Below are 17,824 nucleotides of genomic sequence, written 5' to 3'. Positions count from 1 at the left end.
GATGCCAGGAGACCAACCCAAATCCTCCCTGCTACCGAACCCAGGCATTCTCTTTCCTCTCACTGTCCCAGACCATGGATGTAAACTAATATCTGCTGTAAGCCTGATGATGTGGGCAATCTGTTCCAGATCACTGGGTATTCTGCAGCAGTGAAAAGCAGCCACAATCTTTATTTGTTAGGAAGCCAGCCCAGGCTAACAAAGTCCTAAAGGCAAACTGCACAGGGCACGCTGGGCTGAGCAGATTCAGTGCAATTTACACCTCCCTGTGCGAGCTGAAGTGGGCAGCATAAAATGCTGTATACTTTTATGGCTGGAAATCTCAACGGAAACCTCTTACTTTCATGCAGCAATTTGAGATGAATACTGAAGCATCAAAAGGAGGTGAATTAAATAGTTCAGCTCAAGTGGAGAACTTACAAACAAGCAGTTTATTTATAAAAAGCATCAGAAGGAGTTGCATGTCCGGCTTCAGGGGAAATAATGTCTCCTGGGAATGCAAACACTGACATGATCACTGACCCTTTACATTGTGCTACAGCCTCTGTGAAACTACAGATAGGAATAACACTGACTCTTGGTGGTTGAAGTGGGCTGTCTGTGCCCTTGTCCTGAAGGAGAAAAGCAAGGGTAGCACTCACACTGATATCCACAGACAGCTCTCAGGCTAAGTGGTTAATTGTGTAAGGACAAATGCAGCGGTGATGGCGATAGCAGCATTTACTGCTCCTGCCTGCTGGGTAACCACTGAATGGTGTTTATGCTTTTCACTGGAGAAGCAAAGAGATAAAAGCCACTCCAGATGCTGGAGCACTGCCAGGTTCTCAGGACTCTCCAGAACTTTGAATCACAAAGACATTTTATCAAGTTCTTTTATTCCTCATCCGTCTTTGCTGACACAGCGAGGACAAAACCTGTTGCTCAAAAGCAACCTGGAGTACAGCCCTCTCTGCAAATGTAAGAGGAAACATGAGCAAGACGTTCATAAGGGCAAGCTCTCCCACTTCACAACAGCCCATCGAACTGAAGCTGTCCAAGCACAGCAAGCTGAGTAGAACTGAAAGTTTATTTTCAGGGCACTAAGGGTTCCTTTAGGAAATCAGAGTGCTGCTTTGTCCAAAGGGACTCAGGAAGTGTGTTTAGGCCATAGCCCTCTGAACTGGGAATTATCATAAGCTTGGGAATAGTGGGAAGAGTCCACAAGTGCCACCACCAATCTGCTGTGGTGAAGGGGAATGGGGGCATCACAGTGTGCTGGAATTGCCAGCACAGAGGCTATGGTGAGTAATTTCGGCAGATTATGTTTTGACATTCTTGAGATCTGTATGTAAAATAACACAGAAAGTGCTTATCACAGAACCTTGGGAAAAGAGAAGAAAGCAGAGTAAATGAATCAACAGACCTGGAGAGGAGGAAGGAGAGAAAGCAAACAAACTGTAGACTTTGTAAATTAGTCTTAAGGCAAGAAATCTTACATGTAAACACACTCACAAACTTCCTGAGAAGGTTCTTTGCCAAGCTTAAAAATGGCACAAGCTTATTTTTCCCACTGAGAGTAAAGCATACTGAAATAACAAGCCTTGATTCTCAACAATATTTTGCCCTGAAACAAGCAAAAACAAGCTGGCCTTGGTGTTCTGTCTCCCTCCTCCACCCCCAGTAAGAAAATCTGTTGGAAAGCACATCACACAAACATGATTACCTGATACTGCCACAGAGGGAACGCTTGGCTCTCCATAGCCAAATTCATTGACAGCCACCACCCGAAATTCATAGGTCACCCCCTGTTTGAGTTTGTCCAGGCTGACGGTGTAGGAGGTAGCGCTGCGAGGAATGTCCTTCACAAACATGTCCCACAGTCCTTCATCTAGGAAAGCAGCAAGGAGAGGGATGGCATTAACTGTGTGACTTGGCACTTCCTTTTGATGGTGAAAAATAATTGTCGTTAACTGTGTTGCTTCCACCACAGGCAGTGGACGTGCTTACCTGAAGGCTGCTCAGCAGTACATGCAAATGTCAGAATGCACTGCAAGACCTCATCTGTGAAAGGATTTACTCGTGATGGGGGTGTCATAACAGCCCAGCTGGGAAACACGGCTGTTAAAAGCTGCAGCAGCACCTGTGGTGACCTAAGCTGGATGGAGCAGCTGCCAACCATCTGGGTCCCTCCTGCCTGGGTGAGGTCACTGCATCTGCATGCCTGTTACCTGACAGAGCAAGTAAGCCCAGAGCAACCTGCTACATTAATGAGTCCTAATTGCAGAGGTTTTGTCTGCTTTTTACATTGCAAAAGTGTCTTCGCTATCCAAGTGTGTAGGCTAAGTTTTGTAAACCAATGTCAGATCTGGGTTTTGGCAGGAAGCACTGTAGCCTTGCATGATCTTGTTCCCCCAGTGGAATGGTGCTACTTGAGTATGCTTGGTCCTTTGCATTGGCTACACTGCAGTGTGGCACAGCCCACAGAGCGAGGCAGCAGGCATTGCATTTTTGTGCCATATATTTTTAAGCAGAAACGAGGTTTTGTTTGCATTACAAAGCTTTCAAAGTTTCAGGAAACACGACGCCTTCTGCATAACTGATGAAAGCATTTCAGTAGGGTAATCTCAGCTCTCTGCAGCCATGCTGACATTTATCCTGATGCGCATCCTGACTAGGCACTGTTCCAGTCCCTGATCCATACCCGTAACCTTACTTTCACTTGACTTCAATGGAAAGAACTTTCAACTAGATGGATGCTGTTACCAGTAAGAACAAAACCAACTATAATTAAAGATGCCAGTCAATAATTTTGAGTGCAGGAATCAAACATTAATCTAACTAGACTGCATATCAGCAACAATTGGTGCCCGGCACTTCCACCGACAAATTGAAGTTACGGTCTACGCATGGTGCCAAACTCTCAGCCAGCCTCAGCCAGCACAGCTCTTAAGGATCTGACCTGATCAGGCTTCTACTTTTAGTTATCAAAGCTGTTCAAGCAATGTCTGTTTTTCTCTGTATGTCCCACAGCAATAGGAAGGCTGTGATAACCTCTGCATAGATACTATTCTAGTGCAGAAGCTTTGAAAGAAAGCCCTTTGCGCTGCAAGATCCAAGCATCAGCAGGACTCCTGTAGCTTGAGGTGTTATCAAGGTAACAATAAAGCAGGAGCCAGCAGCACTACCCTTAGCGACTTGTTCCGCTGCTGCAGTATGAGGCCAGAATCTGTTCTCATTTGCTTTGCGTTTACCCGAGTGTAAACTAATTGGAGACGCTGCAGCAATTCCAAAGATGTGTTGGTGTAACAGAACACAATCTGGCCCTTAGCCTACTTCTGTGCAACAGGGAAAAACAGCAAAGATGGATTGATTAACACTGCAGGTGCATTTCCATGTGAATGTTTTAACTTTGGCATCGGTAAATGTTGGTTTGGTGATCTGTAACGTGCTGCACATCTAGCAACACGCATGATGACTAACAACCCCCAAACTGCTTCTTTTTTGATCATGAGGATTGGCAGTCTCAGCAGATGCGGAAAGCGGGCTGAAATGTTATTGTTCCAGCTACATTTGAGAAATACTAAAGAACAATAAAAACAGGTAATTCTTCTGTCAGGCTTAAAATTCAGACCAATGCATTATTCACCACCATGATCAGAGTATAATGAAGTTATCATAATGTACCATTGTTATGTATTAGTTGGATATTACAATGGCTATAAAACAAGAGATAAAATATTGACTTCTTTTTTCCAGGGCAATTGAAGGCTAGATTATTTCTACCATGTAAACTTACAACGTGATAAAAAGGAAGCCTGGGATTTAGCTTATCCGAACAGGGTGGAGTGAGGGATGCATTTTCAAAGTTAGATTGTCACAGCCACCAATACTAAGAAGATGCATCTCAGACTATAAAATATTGCTATAATTGCTTGAATTGCCTAAGCTTTCATAAACACATTTGTAAACAGCAATAAGAGAATTTGAGCCCATTGTGAATTGTCGGAAAAGCAATTTGTTTACAATGAAAGCTGCTTAAATGGGGGAAGAAAAAGCAACAGTAAAAATGAATGTTCAACACTCACTGCAACAAACACAACTGCTTACACACACTTCTTTGCTTATTTTCTTAAACCTATCAAGGTGCACAATGCAGAATATCCAACAGACCTAGAAAGCTAAAATTTAACCACTCTGTAAAGCTTGCAGTAAGGATGTCTGTCCCACTGCTGACTCCAAGGTATACAAGGTAGTTTGTGGCTATCCCAGCTCTGGCCAACAAAGCTTTTAATTACAGAGCAGCAACTTATCTAATCTCTGTCCAGAATATTCAGGCCTGTCTTTATAGACAGAGATTGCAATTGGATATATCCAAATTATAAAAGACGTTTTACTTCACTAGTGAGCTCTGCAATTAAATATTAAACACAAACCTATGAATCCATTCTCCCATCTCTTCCTCCTCCCTTAAAACCAAGTTGGCTCTAAATGTCAGAAGTTCAGCTGAGAAAGAATTCATTAGAAGGCCACCTTGATAGTGAAGACTGGCCTTTAAGATCAGTAGAAAATCATTAGTATACCATACACAGCATTTCCTACTCAGTGTTGGGAGGAAGGATGAGCAGGCTGTGGTTGGGATACTGTCTGGGTATTAATTCATAGAAGACCCAAATGTCAGGGAAAGGCACAGCCATCTCTGATCTTCCCCATTTGCAGACTGGGTGTCTGCATGGACAGGTGCTGACCACCATGGTGAGGCACAGCAGCTACATGCTAGTCTGGTTTCATGGGGAGTTAATTGGGGTCCATATAAAGCTGTCAGGCAATAACAAGGGCTCCTGGCTCTAGTAACTCCGGTTGCTATCAAATGACTGCTGTGCTGCAGCTGGAGAGATGGAAAGCTGTCAGTTATGTGGGTCTTAAGCACCAGCCTTCCCCCTCAGAGAAAGAGGAGGGCTGTGCTGTAAAACTTTCTCCTAATTACACATTAGCAGGTTTATGATGGGAGAAGCAGCTGAGAATTAAGGACTTGCTGAATGCAAGCAGAGTTCCTCCTACAGAGGGCAAAATTAAAATGTGGAAGCATTTGTCAGAGGCAAAGGGGTGGATTATCATACAAACTAAGGGAAGGACAAGAATGGGAAGTGAAGGCTGATGAACTGTCAACCTCAGCATGTTACTTGTAAGCAGAAGCAAACCAAAGGCCCCATGGCAGATGCCGGCAATGCAGCTGCACCCTTCACTTTGAATTTACTGACTTCTCCTGGTTTGTGTCCATGTTTGACACTGCACTCCCTCGTTTGTTTAAAAATAAATAGAAAAGGAAGAACATAAACAACAACAACAACAACAGCAAAACATTTCTCAAGACACCAGAAAGAAAACTGAAGTGAGATCTGCCCTTGGGGTGTGGGAAGTGAAAACCAGTGTGCGTAGGAAGGACAATCCTCACTCCAAAGACTCTTCCCCAGATCATCTGCTGCTTTCATGGAACAGATCATCCAGGGCAACAAAAGAAAACACTCCTCAGTGCTGTCTGCATCCTGAACTGCTGGGTATCCTGATGTGTGGCGGATCTGCAGTGCAGCCGGCCTGTTCATGCCAGCCAGAGTGCTCGAGGTGTTATTATCAGCTTTATTATTAAGCTGCAACTCTCTCCCATTGGGACTAAGTCATGCCCTACTTGGGAAAAACAAACCAACAAAACCCAAAAGGCATGGTAGGGAGAGAGCAAGCACAGCAGGACACCTCTGTTGCCTTGTACTGCTTCAGAGGCTTTCCTGAGGTACCATGGACCACAGAGTGACTGAGACCTGCATGGCTGTCCCACACCTTGAGATGCCCACAGCAGGGCCAAAATGGGCATGAAGCCTACATGTAGATGCGTACTCTTGGCAGCACGGCTCCCTAGGTCACACAGCTGAAACACATGCTTTGCAGAGAGAGGATAACTGGGAAGGAAAGCCTGTGTGATGCTGCTGCATGCTTTACAGGCTGCACATCCAAAAGTAAAGCACAGTACGGAGAAAGGAGACTTGGGGTTGATGCATGGTTGGGAGAAAAGTTGCAAACTCATCCTCTCCACTCCATCAGCAGTGCTGGGAAGCCTTACATTGATGTGCCATTCCTGTCTTTAGTTCAGCACGTAGAAACAAAGGACATGATCTAATACCCACTTCTTAGCCAGCCTAGTGGATGTCTGGGGAGTGCTTTCTATGGCAGTGACACGGGCCGCTTAATTGCATTTCTTGTAATGCAAAAGGAGCTAAACTGGAATCCGTTTCTCCAGGGACAGATGAGTTGAAGGAAAAGAAAAACACTTCTGTTTCTGTAATACCTTCCTCTAGCACAGATCACTCTGGAAAAAATATTGGTTTGCCTGCTCCATGCTGGTGTCTAAGTATATTCAAAATGCATGGGAGACAGTCAGCCTGGTCACCTGCCATAAATCTGGGAGAGAAATGGGGAAATGAAATGAACAATCTCTGTTGCCTGCTGCCACCATTGCTAAACCCAGCAGGGCAGCTGGAGGCCTGCAAAACACAGCGGGGCACTGAAAAATTTGAAGGGAAGTGACAAAAGCAGGTAGAGTTTGCCATTTATGACAGAAAGCCACCCTCGTACTCTGATGGAAGAGTCTTGGCAGGGAGCTACAGCTGGGAAAATGAGATGATACAGCATTTAACGTTTGGGGTAATGAGGCCTATAATAGATGACACTTGAGATGTGAAATACTAAGGTAGTGGTATTGCATTTAAATATTGGCAACAAGCTAAAGCTTTTCATCTGTCTGCTCAATGTCCCTTTTTTTGATCTCAGAAGGATGAATATCTTCTCCTTCCTTGATTTTATGTAAAGGGCACAAGTCAATTGCTCTTCTCTTGGACAACTGGTACTTAAAAATAAAGGTTGCTCCAATCCATGTTCTACTACACACACAAATCAACATGCAGAAGCAAATTCATAGGATCATATTAAAACAGAAACGGCTCTGAATGGCCGGCCCTGACAGGAGGAATTAGTCTCCTGCCTTTGTTAAGCTCATAATTCAGATTTCAAACTCTTCCATGCAGAGATGAGGAAGAAAAGCGGTAGTGAAAGGAAGCTGCCACTTGCGTGAAATAAGCAAGCGCTCCAATTAGTCCTCTCCTCTCTTGGATCACATTTCACGCTTTCTACAGCTGCAACCAGAACTAAGGGTGAGAATCCAGCATACAAATGGCTAGTTCATTTGCTATAGCAGCATGAATAGGATTAAAATAATCTGAGGAGGAATTAAATGCCTCAACAGTCAGGTTGCAAGAGCAGGAGTATAAGACCTCTTCTGTGTGTTTCCAGGATCAGTGGCGTGAGGCCAGCTGGAATGACCCAGGGTTAATGCAGCTCAGACCTGCCTTGGAAGGGCTATTTTCTTCCTGCTCAAAAGAGCGAATCATAAATCCCGTATCCTTAGACGAGAACTGTGAAGTGTTTGTGCACATCCACAGGTGAGACAAGCCCAGGAACATGAGATGGGTTTGCAGTGCCACAACTCACACAAATATGAACATGGGCACAGGTTTCCCTCTGAAACAATCGGACTGTAAAAGCCCTGTTTGGGGAAATGTAAGCTGGTAAGCAAACCTCAGTGAACCATTTTGGTTTAACTTAATAACACTGTTCAGATATGAGAGAGAGCATTTTCTGACCATGAAGAAAACAGAGCAGGAATCAATAAGCTGATGTAAGGCAAATGGAAGCACTTGGTGACATGCCTTCCTTAAAAAAAAATCACCTGAGATCAGTGGGAAATTCCAGTGCTTTGAGAATGTACACATTTTCCTTCACTCTGTTTCAGAAAAAACCCATGTCATATTAAATGACAGAATTCTGGAAGAAATGTTGGGATCCCCGCAGAGCCTCAATACAGAGTAAGTTCTACCAAAGGCAAGTATGGAAACCTGAAGCTTCAGCATCAACGATCACAATGATTTTGTTATAGGCCCAGTTAAATTAATTGGTTTTAAATGTAATCTTATATTCAAGACACATACAAGAGAGAGTTCAGATCCTATATATAATCAAACAGATAAGCATTCGCTTAATCAATATATAATCAAGCAGTGCGTAGGCATCTAGAAGTGAAAAAGCATAGAACAAGCAGCCAACATGGGTATGTCAAGTATAAATCATGTCTAATTTCCTCCTGTGACAGGGTAGCAGACCTTGTCAATAGAGGAGAAAGAACAGACATCATCTATCCTGACTTCAGCAAAGCTTTTGACATCATGACATTCAAACATGGCCTACATGAAACAAGTATCTGGTAGATGCATCAGCGTCTGGAAAACTGTACTTGGAGAATGGTTATCAGCACTTCTGTCAGAGTGGAGGGAATTTATCAAGTGAGATTACACAGGGGTCTGGCAGTATTCACTGATTTGTTAATGGCTTGGCTACTACAAAGTGCACACTTGCTAAATTGGCAAAGGGGGTACCAAGCTGGGAGAGGCTGCAAACAAGCCACAGCGCAGGCCTAAATTTAAAACCATCTTCTCCAGCTGGGAAAATATTGTGGATAAAGCAGAGGGCAGCTTCATTTAGATATAACTGCCAGAAGCAAAGGGGGTCTGGGAAGCACCAAGAGAAACAGTGGTGATGAGGAGTCTCCTCTCGCCCACTAATGCCCTCCCTGCAGAGCCAACGGGGGTAGCCATGCATGCACGCTGCTATGGTCCTGGCCTGGTTATGAACAGTGATTAGCTGCAGCTTTCTGTTGCTGAATGATAGATTTTTGGTGCTCAAAAAGCAGTTTGCAAGCATTTAAGTGAAAGATGCTGTAAGCATTTAAGTGAGTTTTAATTATTAACTATTGGTTCATCAGCTGGATGATTTACCAGTGATGTACCATACTGGAAACTAGAGCACTTAGGGTAATTTTCTGTGACTATGCCTAAACAGGAGAAAATACGATAACCCACATAATAAGTCAGCAAAGATTTAGTACTGGTTGGGAATTGCTCTGTCTCACAAAACTCCAGTAGCAAACAGGGAAGACAAAGAGCATCTCCACTGTGGGGAGGGTTTCAGCGTGGGCTGAATATGGGACAACGAGCTCCCCATGTTTCCCATGGCTCACCTGAGGGCCGTGCCTCTATAATGTACCCGGTTGTGGGTTTTTCTCCAGAATCTCCCTCAGTCCATTGTAGTGTCAGCCCAGAAGCAGATTTTGTCACCAGAATTTCCTGTGGGGAGCCAGGAGACCCTGAAGGAATAAATGACAACAGCAAATGTGGGTGTTACCAGAGATGTACTTTGGTATTCTTCATTTCTTCTCCTGATAAGAGATATAAAATAATCCAGGAGTACTGGCCAACATACACTCAATATAAACCAGCTCAATAAGATTCTGCCCTAATTTTTTACTGGCACTAATTATACAAGTGTGTCTGCTAAGAAGGAAAGGGGGAAAACTGATATAATTGGAGGGAGTTGTTATGATTATCTGGCATCTGTTATCATTGATCAAATAAGAAAACCAACTGTTTCGGTACACACACTGAACCAAGTAGGGAATGCTGAAATTCAGCCTCTTGGCATGTCAGGAAGTCTGCAGACATCTCCCTGTGCATAAGCCAAAGTGTCAGGAAGAAATAACCGTAAACTCTTCCTGTTTTTACACTCAGAAACCTCTACTGGTTCAGGCAGAACCATTTCAGCTCGAACTCCTTGGACACCAACCAGAATCCTGAACCACAGTGGATGTAGCTTGGAATTCTCTGAGTAACCAGTTTTCACTATGATTTATTCACACCGTTCTGTTTATTCTCATCAGTCTTTTAGTTTTCAGAAAGAAAAAGGAAGGTGTTTTTCATGTGCAGTTGTGAAATCCATTAAATCATGCCCTGTGCTCCTGTGATTCAACTTCTCCTTGGCTTAGAAGCCCATGTTAAACCCTGAGCGTGCTATTCTCTGCTACTGGGCTGCATCTGCACCACTGATGTAGCTCCTAAGATATTTTTATGGTTCCACTTACCTTCTACTGGCCCTGCTGTGACATTGGCTTGCAGTTCAGGTCCATAGGCAATGGTTCGGGCTTGCACTCTGAATAAATAGGTCATGCCCTTGGTAAGATCTCGGACCTTTAGCCAGCGTTGCCAGTTCCCTTTAATATCCACAGTCACCACCTTACTGACCCCTGGAATAGCCATATGGATGTAAAATAAGATAAAGTTGCAATGATAAAAAGAAAGAAAAGAAAGAAAAAGAAAGGGGAAAAAAAAGAGAGGCTTATTATATCTAGATGGTAAGTAAAATCATCTAACGGTTTGCTAAGAAAGTATTCCTTACAATTAGCAGGAGTTTAAGTAGTGATAATAGCCAATTTTCAGCACTGATAAGTATAATTAGAGTTTAAGCTTGATAAGTGGGTACTGACAAGAAAAAAAACCTTACAACACAACTGGGAAATTACCAAGAGACTACATGCAACTTCACTAATTACTCTGGGAAGAAAGAAGGAGGTAAACGAAGAGGACTGCAGTGTTGCAGATTGCTTCCTAAACAAGCGCTTCTCTGCTCTTTCTTTGCTGAGTAACCTGCAGTGCTGCCTTGGGGGGGGGGAAATGAGGCTCCAGGTTCTTTCCTTCTTGTCCAGGCTCTTGCACCATTACCAAGTGAATGCAGAATGGAGGACAAATATCTCACAGGAGGCTTCTGGGTATAAGTGCCACTGCAGCAGGGGATGCAGTCAAAGCACTATTAACTCGGGCAAGGCTAAAGGCATTACTTATGTTTTAGTCTTCCCCACTCTTCAGAATGTTTCTGAAATGGATGAATTTAAACCTAGTTTTTACTGAACATTTCTACAACTAAGTTAATAGAAGCAATTTGATATATAAACTAACAGAACAAACAAGAACTGAACTGACATTCCTTTTGGCATTGTCTGGTCCTGTAGGCAGATGTATATAACACATCTCCAGCCAAGAAATAGGAAGTGGGAAAATGTTTTTCCCACTAGAGAAGGCTGCCTGCTGGTTTTTGTCCCCCAAGAACGCCAAAGGAAGAAGTTTATCAATCTGGATGCTTATTTTACATGCAAATCAAGACGCCTCTTTCAGTTTTTATCAGTTAAAGGAAGAATAATTGTCCAAGTGATCCCTGTTCAAAGATTTCTCCCAGACAATTTATAATTCAGAAGATCTTTCCTCAGTTAATGAGGAAGCAGCAGAAGTGCTCCCTCCTTCCCTAGGTGCACTATTTCATTTCTGAGAGACAAATCAGGAAGCATTTGTCATTTCAAAGTAATGTTCCGAAGGGAAAAAAAAACAACCAACAACAACAACAAAAAAAGAAACTGGTAAAAAAAGGCCCCAGGGCAATTTTGTTGTCTATTATGGTGTAAAACATAACACCGTAAAGCTTAAACAATAAAAGGTCAGACGGGGAGAGGAGTGCGCTGTTGAACAGACCGCTGTTAGCAAAACAAGCAGGATTTCCATGGTGGCCTATAGAGAAGGTGGGAGGTGTCACAGGGCTGGGTGGGCTCAGCCAAAAATCACAGCTGGGGGAGAAGTCAACAGTCAACAGGAGGGGTCTGGTATGGTGCACTGCAAGCATGGAGCAGTGGGAGGAATGGGGATGGGAGGAGATGCGGGGTGATGCCTTGTCCCATAGTGATGCCAGCACCGCCACGTGCATCTTCAGCAATCCAGGCTTTGCCTTAAAGCACTCTAAATAAATGAGATATATTTTTATATCTCTGTAAGGAAAATGATGGCTTTGAGGGAGGGGTTCCTTACTGTGGAGGGGAAGTAAATATATTTGATGAAAGAAAAGTGTTGGTACAAAAGGAAATGAACAGAAATGGAAGAATAAAAAATTAAAATTAAAAAAATATATATATACACATTTATTATTTTATAAAAAATAAAAAATAAATTCAAGTTAAATATATATATATGTATACATATAACAATTTGAGGAAAATCCTCTAAAACCTCCCTGCTTACACCAGAAATAAATCCACAGAAGGAGGGTGGACAAGTTGGAGTCAGAGAGCAGAGGTGAGAAAGAGAATAAAACAGAAGTTCTGAGGATGTTCAGACAAATGTGTACAGAGAGCATGATCTGACAATTCCACACTTCCAGGGGAACCAAATGTATTCTCAAACACTGTGTAGAAATGAATGTAAGGCAGGAAATACCCAGTGAGCCCAAACCTCCTGCATACCCTGTGAACATTTCTTGGTCAGCATTGGAAATGTTTTCTGCATTAGCTCTTTTTGCTTGGATCTGCCAACCATAAAGGCTGAAAGTGCTTTTAAGCTCATGTTTTCATTTCTGAGTATAATTTTTTCAGTGCATGAGATGTGGATGTTCAGACAATATAGATCTTTATTCCTTACAGAAGAAGCAAACACCAGTGATTGATATCCTTATTTCACTGGAAAAAAAAGAAGCTTAAAATGGATTGGCAATGGCTGAAATTACTCTCCATGCTGTCACACTGCCAAAGCTGGACATCCTATTGAACGACTGGCAATCTACCAGGAACACAAAAATGTTAATACAGCCCTCCCCAAACTTTGCAATCTTTTCTAATTCAACTTTGAAATTAATTCACATTTGTTTTCAGAGAAATTGCCCAATCCTTTCCTGTTGCTATTTTGCAAATGAGTGTCTGTGGCCTTTGCAGTGTTGTCTTAAATCTACTGCTGGGTTAGAAATCCTGCTTGAAAACTCCATGTAAACAGACATGACCAAATCTCTCTCGCAGTTATCCTCCCCTGTCAGAAGCAGCAGTGGTACCAGTGATGACTCGCACATTTGATGCCTGGGCCATCTCTGCGATAACAGAAGTGACACATCATGTGATAAGCAACACAGGCGATCCTGAAGACTATTCTGGGATGGAGCCCACTCAGCAATTTGAAAGTGCAACATGGGGAGACAATCAGGCACTCTTCAGCTGAATCTCCTCTTCTTCCACGCTGGATAACAATGGCAGTAAAATGACTTTTCAAATCACGCAGAATATAGTTTGTGCAAGAAAATGAGAGAGGAGAGACAAAAGCTACATTCCACAATATTATGGTTTGCTGAGCAGTTTTGGCAAGAGCGGAATTGTTTTACTTACCCTCTGCCACCTGGCTTCTCTTGGAAAATGGCAGAGAGCAAGTAGGAAATTGGGCAGAGATAAAAGATGCTACAGTGCTTTTCTGTCATTTCCCCATGAATATGTATGATTTTAGGTCTTTCTTACCCTGGACGGGAGCCAAAGGCTCATAGACTACTCGATAACCCTGCAGGACTCCATTTGCTGCTGTCGGCTCGCCCCAAGACACATTGAGTGTTGTGGAAGTGATTTCAGAGAACGCCAAGAAGCTGGGAGCACTGGGTGCTGAAAGGATTACAAATGGATTGAATTGCAGCAGGCGTAGTCAATCTGATATACATATATGTTATAAAACATTGCGGGTTTTTTGCCCAGTCTAAATCTAAAGGAGACAAAGTAAGAATGGGATTTATGAATTGTATCAAAATTTCCAGTAATCAATCAAAACCACAGACCGTCTTCCCTAAGAAAAGCAGCTTCTCTGCTGCAAAACTGGGTATCAGCAGCAAGCGAGGAGACACGCCAGAAGGAGAAGACTTTCACAGGAACACTGAGTTTAGCCTTTGCTCTCCATCTAGCTGCTGACTATCAGAAAGCTTGCAGTCTTTTACTGTTTGCTCTCCCCCTGTCATGGTTAGTGGAGATGCATTGCAGAAGCTGAGGTTTCTCAAACTAACTCCCCCACAAGAGTAGGGCTGAAGGGCAGCAGGGCACTAAGAGAGCACACAGCCCTAGTGCTTGTGTGCTCCTCATGGCAGCCACTGCCCTCATGCAGCCCAGTCTGATGGCAGGGTTTCAACATGAGGGGTTGCACAAAGCATTTCTCTTGTCTCACAGGACTGCTAGGGAATTTCCAGGTGCTGCTAACCAGCTCAGATTTTCAGATGTGATAGCAGAGACCCCCAGAGTTGCATCCTAGATCAACCTGTTCCAGCTCCAACCCTCTACCCCCCTTCCAACATGGTTGCGCTTATTGATCCTTTCCCCCCAGCCAATGCAATATAATGACCCAGCTGAAAGCTAACTCCAAACAGCAGTGCCCTCCTGCATGCCCTACACTCCCCCATTGGCTACCAGCAACCACCAGACCTGTGCTTTGAGGTGGTCACATACCAGCCTGGTGTGTCCTGCCCGCCGAGGGTCTGCTCCTGGGGCCGTCCCCTGCGGCATTGAAGGCAGAGATGCAGACCAAGTAGCGTGTGTGGCTGGTCAGGTTTTTGAGGCGGACCGTTGTCTCAGGGAGGAAAAGGACCTTCACTTTCTCTGTGTCATTCTGGACGTCGCTCTCCCAGTAATAAATCTGTTGGAAACAGTGAGATGTTTTAGCATCTAGCTCCCAAACATCCCAGCATTGCAGGCACACAGATTAGCACAGTGGAGCAGCCTTGATCTGGACTCTCCGGTAAATGGCAGCTTACACTCTTCTCCATGTGCCCTATCTTTTCTTTTTCTTTGCCAAATTACCCCGAGTCCAGTGGCCATGCAGTTGAGTACATCATTCAAAAATAGAGCACAGGCTGAAGATTATGGCCTGATGACAGCAGATCTGAGCTGCCAGAAACTCAGCGAGGAGAGGTCAGCCTTTTAATTCTCCCTGAAATGCTAGCTGCTTGTCAGCACTGGCACCCTGATACGATGCTCCCATCATTCACCTCCCTGTGCACACAACTATACCACTATTTGTGTTCACAGGACAGGCAAGAAAATGCCTTTCTGAAGAGGGAATGAAGATTTTCCTTAAAGTTCCTTGCGTTACCCTTCTCTGCTCTCCTCTGCACAATTTTTATCCTGATCCCATAAAATTAGGTTTGGAGAAGACGATTCCAAGAGAAAAGTGGTGCCAGCCCTCCTTATTGGACAGGCCTGGCAATGTGCGCATTCCAACAAGCCAAAGCAAGCCAGGAAATGGAGAGAACGAGCCAAGGCAAGACTCTACCTTGGCTCTACAAGGCAAGCTGTTAGAACCATCTATATACATAGAAAAGAAAAAGAACATGAATTGATATATAAGGTTGCTTGTTACTGCCAAGAAGGGATGCCAGATTATTCACATTGGCTTGACTTTTCTTCACTTATGGGCCTAAATTCATGGAGAGAGGCAGAGCCAGAAGCTGAAGACAAGCCAAGCTCCAGTGTTTGTAGAGTTGCCCATTTCCACTCTCTGAGGGTCCATTCTCATGCTGGAGAAGCTAAACAACATGCCTCTGCAACGTGCTCATCTCATATAAACCAAATGCAATTAATGCTATGATTTAATTTTGTCAAAGTTAGGGAAATTAAATAATTCTGAAATCTGACCTGGCTCGAGCTTCTAGTTTGGAGAAAGTTCTGCTTTTCCTAATGGCTTTGGAACAGTCGATAGATGGAAAACTCAGTTAGCTTCCTCCAACACATTCCCTGCCCCTAGCTTTTCTGTGTTGGTTGCTTTTTGGAGCAGATAAGTTGCCTGCATAAACGTAGCTGCCTCCCTGTCTGCACGCCCTCTCTCCCCATGCTCTCCTTTCCCTGCAAACAGCAGCGTGCTTTTCCCTTTCTTCCCTCTTTCCCCCATCTCATTTCTTTTGATTTTGGGACACATTACCATTTCCATACTGCAGGCTGAATACTGCTTTAATTTGCCTTGTGCAGTGCGGGCAGCTGTAGTTGTAGAGCCATCTTACAAGTAATAACAAAGCCAAGCAAGACAAATGAAACCAGGAGAGAAACAGAAGCATTGCCTTGTAGCCTTGTATGTTCCCATTTTGGCTGTCGGCAGGAGGTGGGTCCCAGGTGAGCTCCAGCTGGCTTGCAGAAAGGGAGTTTACTTGGATGTTCTGTGGGGCCATTGCTGGTGCTGGAGAGAAAGGAAAAAAGAAGAATTAATAGTGACAAGCAGAACTAGTTCATATCCAGGCTGCAATTTTCCATTTGTAGAAGGGCTGAGGGCAGACTCTGTTTATGCCGTGAGTCAGCTCGCAGAGCCAGCCCTGGAGGTATTCCTTTCTTTATGGGAAGTCTCAGGTATATAGCAGCAGCATGCAGGGACTGAGAAGCTGCCAAGCCTCCAGAGGTGATGTTCTGTGTCACACAGACCGGGTTAGACATTGAATAAACTCAATCCTGTCAGCAGCTTTGGGAAATAAAAGAGAATTTTTTCTTTATTCTGTAGTAACGTTTCAGGCTTGCCTTTGGCAGCAACGTGGTGCTCCTGAGCAACCCGTCTTGAAAGCAGCTGTCAGGAGCAGCACAGCCCCCTGCCTCACCAGCCCGGCCTTTGGACTCAGTGGCACATCTTTGTATCAGCCCCCCTCCAAGGACCAAGACCAAAGTACATCACCCCTATACCCAGTCAGGTAGCCATCAATCTGCCTCACATTTTCTGTATGACCAAATGGCTTTAGCTTGCTACTCATTAACTCTGATCTCGTACCACATACATATACATAGCAGACCTCTTTGGCTCCTGATGGCACTTCTTGCATTGTGCTCTACAAGAAAACCAATCTTTGGCTTCCTTCAAGTGCACCTGGGTCACACCAGCTCTCCCTTCTCTCAGGATGCAACCTGGTGCAGGTGGGTTTTGTTAGCCAAACAGCACATGTTCTGTTTACAGAAGAGATATCCAAGTGCATCCTGTTCCAACTCCAGAAGCAAGAAGAGAAAGGCAGGACAAAGGGCATGCATCTCCACAGCCTTCACCCTGACTCTGAGAAAGCAGCCTCTTTTCTCTGCCCGTTTACGGGCCATAAATAGAAGTGATAAAACATTCACCACTCGAGTAAGATAGTCCCAGTTATCTGTTCCTCTGGAGACTTCCTTCTTTAGAGAGAATGACCTTCATAAGTCACACTTTTCTACCAATACTCCCTCCCCCCAGAGTTATAAAATAAAATAGTAATTAACACCCACTCAGCCTGACACCAACTATTTATTTTGTTCTAACTGTGTGGTTTCCATATTATCACTGCCCACCCTGCCGTTAATGGAAATGTTAATAACCAGCGCCAGGTTGTTGTGACAGATGCTTGGGCTCATTATCAGAAATTCTTATTTACCGCTCCATTAAACGACAGAATCGCACAAAAAAAAAACCAAAAAAAAAACCAACACCACAACAATTCAATCAAAACTAACTGGAGGAATTTTAACAGCCACATTAATAATCCAAAACATAAATAAAGTTAATGTCTTTTGCATGTTTGCCACCGGCAGCTCTATTGCAAAATTATTGCTGTACAATTAAAATCTGAAAGGTAAAATTGAAAATAGCCATTATCCTGGGTGAAAACTATTTGTTTGTTACACCTTTTGTTTCCTTTTTTGGCTGTGCATAGCAAACATGGAGGGGGGGGGTGATGATGACCAACCGTAGAGCACAGCAGCCACACGTTGGCTGGTTGCAGGAGCGCTGCTGCCTGATGCTGCTGTTGCACCTCTGCTCTCTCTCAGGGCTTTGAGACCTTCAGTGCATGCATCAGAGCAGTGGGGCCAAAGCGATGGCACAATACAAACCTGGAAATACATCCTGGGGATTTGCAGATGATGACATACTCAGAGAAACAGGAATATGTACAATCACAGAAGAAAACACATCGCTTTAGCAGCACGTTTTCTTTTCTGGGTAGTGACAGCACTGGCTGTCCTGAGCTGACAGCTTCAAAGTGCTCTCAACACTGAGGTCTGAAGCGATGTCTGCAATCGCATTTTACTTTGGATCCTATGTGCCAGTCTGGAACAATTGCTGCTTCTGAGCTGTGACCATTAGAA

At 43.9% G+C, this 17,824-nt stretch overlaps 1 protein-coding gene across 2 annotated transcripts in view; it reads right to left on the bottom strand.

The window, feature by feature from the left end:
- SDK1 (sidekick cell adhesion molecule 1) overlaps positions 1-17,824 on the bottom strand; it is a 358,865-nt gene that overhangs the window by 15,344 nt on the left and 325,697 nt on the right. For both annotated transcript variants that reach the window (XM_015876860.3, XM_015876861.3), the window contains 6 exons: positions 15,796-15,911; positions 14,192-14,378; positions 13,226-13,363; positions 9,995-10,156; positions 9,098-9,223; positions 1,703-1,867 (listed from right to left, as the gene is read on the bottom strand). In XM_015876860.3, coding sequence (XP_015732346.2) covers positions 1,703-1,867; positions 9,098-9,223; positions 9,995-10,156; positions 13,226-13,363; positions 14,192-14,378; positions 15,796-15,911 — 894 coding nt within the window. The remainder of the gene's footprint in view (positions 1-1,702; positions 1,868-9,097; positions 9,224-9,994; positions 10,157-13,225; positions 13,364-14,191; positions 14,379-15,795; positions 15,912-17,824) is intronic.

Source organism: Coturnix japonica, chromosome 13 (genome assembly GCF_054131305.1).
Source record: "Coturnix japonica strain WE chromosome 13, WE-NBRP24, whole genome shotgun sequence".
NCBI lineage: Eukaryota > Metazoa > Chordata > Aves > Galliformes > Phasianidae > Coturnix > Coturnix japonica.
Note: the sequence above shows the minus strand (reverse complement) of the source record. Positions and strands in the feature narration are given on the sequence as shown.